Source organism: Chiroxiphia lanceolata, chromosome 3, assembly GCF_009829145.1.
Source record: "Chiroxiphia lanceolata isolate bChiLan1 chromosome 3, bChiLan1.pri, whole genome shotgun sequence".
NCBI classification, from domain to species: domain Eukaryota; kingdom Metazoa; phylum Chordata; class Aves; order Passeriformes; family Pipridae; genus Chiroxiphia; species Chiroxiphia lanceolata.
In genome coordinates, this window is record NC_045639.1 from 114,051,808 (window position 1) to 114,061,509 (window position 9,702).

General features: G+C 44.6%; 1 protein-coding gene across 1 annotated transcript in view; it reads right to left on the reverse strand.

Moving 5' to 3' along the window:
• The window catches only part of BLK (BLK proto-oncogene, Src family tyrosine kinase), a 28,085-nt gene extending 22,778 nt beyond the window's left edge, over positions 1-5,307 (reverse strand). The window contains 2 exon segments of the mRNA XM_032682641.1: positions 2,753-2,801; positions 5,206-5,307. Of these exon segments, the coding sequence (XP_032538532.1) occupies positions 2,753-2,801; positions 5,206-5,307 (151 nt within the window).
• Positions 5,308-9,702: the final 4,395 nt, after the last annotated feature.

The window sequence follows — 9,702 nt, forward strand, 5'->3', positions numbered from 1 at the left end:
GGATATCCAGGCCTGCACTGCCAGAGTGCTCTCTGTCAAATGCCTTCCTGCCTTGTGTTTTGTCACAGTGAATGTTTCTGCAGATAATTCCTGCTTTCGTCATAAAAATCATATCAGACCTAAACGCGTGAGTTTTTTTAATCAGGAAATCTGAACATTTGGGGCATTCCCTCTCATGTTCGTTTCTCCTCTTGCTTATGATTGGCAATGCCCATTTTTGATGAGAAGTTTTTAACTTCTCATTGAAAAATCAGCCTTTCCCAATTACACTCAAACCTGCAGTTCTGACAACATTCCTTTCAAACTCAGAACCATATTCAAGGAACAACAGTAGAAAACAACTAAAGTTTCTCTGTTAATCTTGAGATGCTCAAAGGACCTCAAGTTCCAGAGCATGCCAAGCTCCCACCCCCTGCAAATCAGTCCTGTTAGATTATGGTTTTGCAAAAAGCAAGTGAAGAGGTGGAAGAAGTTGCAGTTCCTCATCAGAAGAACGACCTCGCAGAGACCAGTCCTAGTGCAGTCACAGGTATTGTAATGCCTGAGGACAAGCACCCCAAAATGACCATCTCTCTCCATCAGTAGGCTTAACTCCAAGCTGTGAGCAGGTGGAAGGGCAAGGGCAGGGTTATTCTACCTATTTTTTATGCCTTATCAAAGCAGCAGCTGTAGCCATGGGGCTGTGGTGTTGAGGTCCACCATCATAGGCCAGGACTTTGCTGGGACTGGGGGCTTTAGAGGTGCAGAATTGCAGTTTGACTCCATGGGGACCTAGAACCAACCTTAAAAGCATTGAGATTGCTTAGGGAACCATCTTAAAATGAATGAGAGACTCACATGATGGAAGAACCCTCCCCAGGTGAAAAGTGGATTGGTGATGCCACACCCCTCCCCATTGAATCCAGAGTTATGCACCCCTTGCCTGCCTTTGTGTTGCTTCCATTAGGATAATAAAGTCAGGAAGAATTAGGCTTTTGTGAAGAATAAATAAATAAATAATCTCCGAGATAGTGGTGTGAAAGCTGGAAAGTGTGAAACAAATTCAACATCAAGATCAGAAAAAAAAAAAAAACCAAAACATAAAAAACCCCCCCCAAACCACCCCCCCCCCAAGCAATCAAAATGCAAGGAAAGTAAAAAAAAAAAAAAAAAAGAAAAAGAAATTAAAAACCAAGGAAAAAAGTGGGTTTGATTTTACATTTCATGCCATGCTTCCATAGTCAATAATTTTGCCACAGGATATAATTCAGCTCTTTGATTTTTTTTTTAAATATATATATAGTTATATGGTGTGATTGCCTGCATTTGTGCTTTCTCTATCGATTCACTTGAATTGCTTTCTTCGGAGGCTATCTCTGACATCTCAAATATCTGGCATGGTTCCTATCAGCCCATTTTGCCCCACAGGAGAGAGTCAGATGTAGCATCATTCGGGAAACCAGACACCAGTAGAGAAAAATAGGAAGTTTCCCAGACTATCCGTGTGAATATTCCTCCAGAACTGGAACTGAATCTAATGAACCAAAATATTTTGAGAGCTGAAAATGGCTAACATGGTGCTTAATCCATTTTTTAGCATCTTTCCACTCCTGCCTTCTGGCGTGAAGCAGAAGTAAAAGCTGCCTCCCTGAAAATAACTTGTGTTGTGCTTCTGACCAGCTTGAGGAGCTTGATAAAAACTGTGAAAGACTGTCAAAGTCTGCTCAGTTGGGAGGAGGGAGACCGTGGACACTTGGAAATGTGATACAAAAAATGATTTGCAAAAGAAAGTGTGTTTATTCACATGGTGTAGGAGCTTCACCGTCCCACAACTTTATTTCCATAACAAATGCAAATTTGAAGATTTTGATGTTACAGGAGTCCCCATGTTTGGCCAATGGCAGAGACTCTTCCATCATCATCCACAAGACCTAAGACCTACCTCTGTCATTTCACCCATCCCATTTATTCATTTATTCCCTTTTTCCTATCCTCATACCTATGTCCCCTAATCCTACACTTCCATCCACGTGAAGAACTTTAGGGTGTTGCTAACAGCTTTCTCCAAGCTTCCTCTTTTTTTATTTTTTATCTCTTCTGATTATCTCTCTCTCTCTGTCCTTAATCTGCAAAACTTCTTTGACAGAAATACACACAAGCTGCTTTGGGGGGGCTGGGCAGAGGTAGTAAAGGGCTCCCTGCTGAAAGACAATAATCTCCAAACACCATCTGTGACCTGCAGGTGGATGAAGCCAACAGACAGTCCCCAAGCAGGGGTCTCTGTGTATCCTTATTTTAAACTCTTTCCTTTCTTCTCCTTCTCTTTGTAGTCTCCCTGGGCTCTCTGATGCCTGCTATTTCCTCTGGAATTTTCAGCTGGCTGGATACAGCATCCATGAGTTGTCATGCTGCAGACAGGGCAGCAGACAGGGAAATCTCACACAGCTGAAGTCTCAGATCTCCCTTTTCCCCACCAATCACGGAATCACAGAATGGTTTGGGTTGGAAGGGGCCTCAGGGATCATCTCGCTCCAACGAAGAATTGGTGCTTTGCCCTCTTAATTTCTTTGATGAGCAGGAAAAAACTGGCAGCTACAGACACTCAGTGATGTAAAGTGAATTTTCAGAAACACACTGATAAACTCCCTGCTTGGCAGTGCTGAAGATACAGAAACCACGTGCCTGTGATGTGACGGCTTGTTCTCAAGACCTGGCATTTGGGGACCACCACCTTGCGAAACCCCACGGGAAGGCAGCGAAAACAGAACCTTACCTTGTGCAGAGGCTTGGTTTAGATGAGAGGTTTTGATAAACTGTCTGCCCTTGGGTAGAAATAGGAAAAAAAAGAAAAAAAAAGATATTTATTATTTTGCTGTGCATTCAGGAAGACCTACTCTCAGCTTCACAGACAAGTGGGAGTCAGTCAACAGCCCCTGTGTCTGGCTCTGGACGTGTCCTGATGGCTTTAGCACATTTTGCCACGATGTGTTCATGGCTGTCTTAACAGTCAGCTTGAATAACCCTTGGCTTCCCTCTGAATTTAAGCACAAATCTGCCACCCACTCATTTGGCCGCTGTCTATCTAACCCCTGTTCACTGGTGCCAGATTTCGGATCCGTGGGGGTTGAGACGTGAATGGCCCCATTGAGAAATGGCAATTGCAACATTATTTGAAGCAGAAAACTGGAGATACTCTTTGCCAAAATTGTCCCAAGGCTCATGGGATATGCTGTGTTCAGGGATATGTTCAAAAAGCAAAAGCAGTGACTGTATTAGCAAATTAATTGTAGAATCATAGAAATCATAGAAATCACAGAATATTTGATGATCCTTGTGAGTCCCTTCCAACTCAGGATATTCTATCGTTCTATGATTCTACGACTCCTGAGTTGGAAAGGACTCACAAGGATCACAGAGTCCAACTCCTGGTGCTGCACAGGACACCCCAATAATCCCACTCTGTCCCTGAGAGCGTTGTCCAAATACTTCTTGAGCTCTGGTAGCCTTGGTGCTGTGACTGTTTTCCTGGGGAGCCTGTTCAGTGACTGATAACCGTCCCTCAAGAAACCTTTTCCCAATATCCAACCTAAATCTACCCTGACACAGCTTCATGCCATTCCTTTGAGTCTATCACTGGTCACCAGAGAGAGAAGAGATCAGTGCCTGCCCCTCCACTTTCCCTCGTGGGGAAGTTGCAGGCTGTGCCATTAAAGAGCAACAAGGTCCTGCAAGTCCTCTGGACACACTTTTAAAATGTTGACGTGGTCCCTGGTTTGGCCCAGCTGCTGAAAGTGGCAAACTGGCCATAGATAATTCCAGATCAGCTGGGATGGAACCACCTTGTTTTCAGGGCTAAGAGTTTGAAATTGGCCACCACCCAACTTCAAACACCAGTCCTGTGATCAGCCCAAGGTACTGGACCCAGTGACTGTAGTGGGTGTTCCACCATCACCTGGTATTTTTATACCTGTGCAAAAGGAGTGAAATGCAGACACCGAATTAAAAACATCCAGTGTTTTCTGTCCATGCCACCCTTTGACCCATACTTAGGAGCAGTGAGGGGTGGGAGAGCTGCTCATCCACTGCCATTTCCAATTTAACTGAAAGAAAGATGGACTTCCCCTGACATGTGAGAGCTGAGTGCCTGTGGCAAAAAATAATGAGTGACAGAAGGTGATCGATGATTCTATATTTATACTGATAGTAGCTCCTCTCCAGTGAGCTGGAGAGAAGGAAATTTAGGAAAATAGCACCTTCTCGGTCAATCTGACATCTGCTGTCATGAAAACTGGGCTGTATAACCATGGGAGAACTCAGAAATGAAGCTAAAGGAGTGAAAAACCTCTCCACCTGTCATAAAAAGCAATGACAGGCAATTCCTCCCCTCTCACAGGGCCCAAGACCTGAGGTGGTTTTCACAGGACAGCTGCACCAGAGTTTCTCCTGTGCTGGCTGCTGGATGCAGAGCTGACAGGGGCAAGGAAGGAGAAAACAAGCTCACGCCCTCTGTGCAGCACCAGACAGACAAAGCGATTGGCAAAGTTCAAACAAGGATTTTGCCGTTTGAGATCTCCTAAATCCTGACCCAGCGCCTCGTGTCCATGCAAGCAGAGTCTGTGTGAATTCAAAGGGAGCAGAAGCTGCCCAGCATTTCTGATTCTCTGCTCACCCCAACCCACATCGGCTGTGGACCCTCCCTGGTGAACGTGCTACCCTCAGGATGGTGAAGTTTCCATTGCGGTTTTGCAGCTCTGAATCTTCAGCCTGAATCTGACCCATCTCTGTGCATTTTGCAAGTCAGCAACATCAGCTTGGGTTGCAAAGTACTGATCAGGAGATATTTCAAAGTCCCCATACACTGGATTTTAATTTATTTTCTTTTTTAATATACAGAGGCTCCTCAGAACCCTTCCCATTCCTGTCTAAAAGGTACAGGGATCATCTGGGAGGACCAGCTCGGAGGACTTGTGTCCAGGCAGTACCGGGAACAGGTTGCTCTGAGAAGCTGTGGCCGCTCCATCCCTGGAATTGTTCAAGGCCAGGTTGGATGGGGCTTGTAGAAACATGATCTGGAGGAAGATTTCCCTGCCCATGGCAGGGAGTTGGACTAAACGCCCTTCAACCCAAACCCTTCTATGATTTTATGATTCCAAATATTGCCTGCATCACTTCAAACACTAACTGAGTCGTGGAGGATCCCAAAAGGACACAAAACTGTAGGTTTACCTTGGGGGGAGCAGGAGGAGGTTTACTCCTGGTTTTTGGGTTGCCTCCAGAAGTGTGTTTCTCGTTGGGCATCAGCTGATTTTTGCTCCCGAGCAACCCCATCCTGGAAGGAAGAACAGAAATTCCTTTTTAATGAGATTGCTCCTGGGGAAAGGTGAAGGCACTGAGGGACAAAACAATCTTGAATAACAAGTTGGAGAAGATGAGAATGCAGGATGATGAGACAGTGGAGAGAGGAGTCTAAAACCATTCTGTCTACAGCCTCCTGCTACCTCGGACCTTGTGAACCCATGGTTTCTCTTCCCACGTGACTCTGGTGTTTCACACTTTGCAAATGAGGCTCAGACAGACACTATAAGTCATCAGAAAACAAACAAACAAACAAACAAAAAACCCAGACTTTGGATGCATCCCCTCTCCAATGCAGAGATCCCAGCTGACAAGGTACCAGTCCTCACAAGGTGTGGGTCTCCCATAAATCATGGGTTATGTTTGCCAAGACCACATGCATACCTCAGACCTCCTGGACACCTCAAGGATCACTAGACACAAATGAATCAAACCCTTTCAATGGATCATCCGCTGGTCCACATTAGGGTTCCAAACTTGGGCTTGAGGGCTGTTTAACTGTGATCCTATAAATGTAATTTCAGCTCTGGTCAATAACTCAAGGATAATAGTGGGTCTGGGTAGCCAAGATGGCCAAACTATGGCAAACTCAGCCTGCTCAGAGCCCTCAAAAATTAAGGGACAGATGAAGTGCTGTTGCCACAAATACACAAGGTATCTACAACATCCAGTGCCAAAATCTGCCCCAGCCCCTGCTTTGAGCCAAAGGCATAGTAAGGTGTGGACTAAATGCTCAAAAAAAACCCCAAACCCAATATGTCTTAGCTGAGCAAAGATATTGACTCCTCTTCTTGACAAATTACCTCAGAGTCTGCCATGAGAGGATCAGGGACTGCAGGTCCAGAGACCTCTCCAAATGTCAGCCTGATACTGTGTCATGACAGTCAGACTCCAATAGAGATGTCCAAAAAACTCCCAGCAAACCAGACTTGCAGAAAAAAATATTCCAGCAAAAGAATTTTTTTTTTGTTTTTCTGTTTCTATTATTTAAAAAACTGGGGCTCTGAAATGAGGCTTCTAACAGAGACATCCCAACATTTTAAGATGTCATTTTTTAAAATGTCTTCTCCCTTCTACCTCATTGTTATTATCACTGATAAAGTGAGTAAAATGGAAGGAATTGGTGGAATATTTCAGGATTGTCTAACACACATTTTTCACCCCCCCCCATCAAAACTTTTTCAGCATCTCAACTTCTCTGAGCTTTTCTCTGACCTGAGTTTACAGATGGCCCATCCATCTGTCCCCAGGTCTCAGCACTGCTCCAGGCACTGCCAACACAGTCAGAGGGGAAGTTTCACCTACTAAATCAACCACAGCATTTCCTGCAGCAATTTCATTTTAATTTGGCAGCCTCCCTTCCAGGTTGCAACCAGGGTTTGCTTTGCTTAGAAGATCTGGTTGTCATGCGATGGCACATGATTTATTAGGTGAACTTTTCTCGCTCTTCCACTTGTGGAAGGATTTGTGACAGGATTTCTGATTCAGAATGGTGTTATTTACCATGAGAGTAGCTGGAATTCCCTTTTTTTTAGAGAGGGAACAGCAAGGTATCATTTTAAGTCAAGGCTGGATGACAGATAAGTTTTAGATATCAGTTGTTAGCAACCATGAAAGACAGAAAAATCCACCTACATGTGGAACATAGATCTACAGTCCTTGTTACTGGCTCACTGGAGCATCTCGGGGTCTTTGATATCTGCTCCAAAATGGGAGATACAGATGTGGCAGTTGCCATTTTTTTCAGCAGATTTAGGGGACGTGAGATAGAGCAAAAGTCAGCAATATGCTTTGACTGCCAGTCATGTCACCAAGATGATCTTATGAGAGGATTGAGGGACCGTATGAAGGATTATGGAGGCATCTTTTGTGGGTTTTGAGTTGCTCTCAGTGCATGATGGCAATAAAAGATCTTCAAGTGTGTCCTCCTCCCACACACATCCTCCCTCTCCCTTTCCGCTGTCTCGGGTGGGAAATAAAGTTTGTCCTCACATGAGGACTGCAGGTGCTCACATAATTAACGGAATACATAATTAATAAAAATAATGAGATGTTTGCAATTGATTTTGGTGCCTGCAAAAGGAAATAAAATGCTGTTGGATACTGGGCCAACTGGACCAACTGGTCTCCCAAGGTGGGAGGCAGCTTCTGGATAGATCTTCACCCTGGTGGGGAAGCCTGCAGGGTACATCCAACCCAAAAATGGGGAACACTAGCTTTTGGATGGGTGAGTAAAAGCACTAAGATCCCATCAAATACAGAGCTAAAATCCTAAAGTAGTTCCATAGGTGCTCTGTAACTGTGAACTCTGCAAGGCCAAAGGCTGTAAACCTGTACATTTCTAGCTGATTGTGCATACATCATAATCCTTTAGTCACAAACTGTTGGCCAAATTTAAGACTAAGTGGACTAAGCCACATCTGGACTTCTGTGAGCAGTTTAGAAAGCCAGAGGGTCTCACTGAAGCTTGTGGTTCAACAGGAGGGACCATGATCTGATGGGTGTTCTTTGGATACTGAATTGTCGATATTTAGACACTGTATTAGCCATAAATCTAGTCATAATCACCCACATCATCTCTGTCTCCTACTTCTTCACTCCAGGCCAAGAATCTTCTTTCATCTGCTTTACTACACAGTGATGGCCCTGGTGGAGTAGACTGGGAACATCAACCTCAGCAAGTCCCATCACAGCCTTGGGGCCATCCCAACTCCTCTGACAGGGTCTGAGAGGAGTGGGGAGCATGACCTGACCTGTGCAACTCTCCACAGTGCTCCTGTGTCTGGGGGGACACTGCAACCCTTCCTGCACCCTGCAGAGCCTGGAAACACCTCTCTGCACTCTGGCACAAACTCAGCTTTCTCCCCAGGCACACGTGTCAAGGACGCACCGAGAGGGGAACAGCACAACCCACCTCGGGTGGGAAATGGAACCAGAAAGGCCTCCCACAAAGGTCACTCAGTCCCACCCACACAGAGAAGGCATTAACACAGCTCTGGGTGCTCACAGTCCCCCCAAAATCCACCAGTCACACTCTTCAAGTCGCCTCCTCAACCTTCGGCAGCTAAAGCGACCCATCCTTCAAAGTCCCAAAGCAGGACTGCAGACAAATGTTGTTGTCGGACACAAAAAGCTGCTGGTGAGCTCCCAGTCCACTGCAGCTGGGGGACTCTTCATTTTTTTAAACACTCATTTTTTTTCAAAAAAAGAGCAGCTGAGTTGAATGTACGTTGTTCTGCGGTGTTTTCGGCTTCTAATGTTTTTTAAAATTTGCTTCACAAGAAAAAATTATGAGAAAAGTAACTGATAGTAGTTCTCCCAGACTTTTTTTTATTCTTTTTTCCAGTGGCAAAGAGAGCTGGGGAGGAATCAGTGACACAGAAAAGCGTGAAAATTTCCTTTTGTGAATTTATAGTTTTTCACATCTAAAAATATTGGTTTATATTTAATACAGAGAGTGGGGAAATTTGTTTCCTCAACTTAGCTCAAGTTCAAAAAACTCAATATTTATAAAATTGGTTCTTTGTAAAGCAACCAGAAAAAGAGAGCAGAACAAAAAATTTGAAGGCAACAAAATTTTTTCATATTTCTCTTCATCAGGAACTGTAGTGATAGGACAAGGAATAATGGGTTTGAATTGAAAGCAGGGAAATTTAGGTTAGATATTATGGAGAAATTCTTCTCTGTGAGGATGGTGAGGTCCTGGCACAGGTTACCCAGAGAAGCTGTGGCTGCCCCATCCCTGGAAGTGTCCAAGGTCAGGTTAGACAGGGCTTGGAGCAACCTGGTCTAGTGGAAAGTGTCCCTGCCTATGGCAGGGTGCTGGAACAAGATGATCTCTAAGATCATTTCCAACCCAAACCATTCTGTGATTCCATGATTCCATATGCATGAAAAAATTAAACCAAAAAGAGTTTTAGAAGAAAAAGTGTAGGATTCTTAGGGTTGTCCTGTGCAGGGTCAGGAGTTGGATGCGATGATCCTTATGGGTCCCTTCCAACTCAGAACATTCTATGATTGTATGAGTCCAGCTTAGCTGCTGACAAATTTTGAGTAAAAATACTTGATGCAGACCTGTTGCTTGAAGAGTCAAGCTGAGGAAATCAATGGACACGAGGCCAATGAGCTCTGTGGAGCACCCAGCTCTGAATGCCTGTGGGACAGACATGCAGGTCACAGGAACACTGGATGCTCGGGTAGGACCTCTAAAATCTCCTGTGTGCCCATGTTGTGGGATTAAAGAAGGTGATTTCAGTAACCTTCAAAAGGGCAGTTGAGCTGACATTTTTGCTACAAGGAGATGGATGCAGGGCCAAGAGGGGACTTCTGAAGATAGAACCACAGAATCATAGAATATCCTGAGTTGGA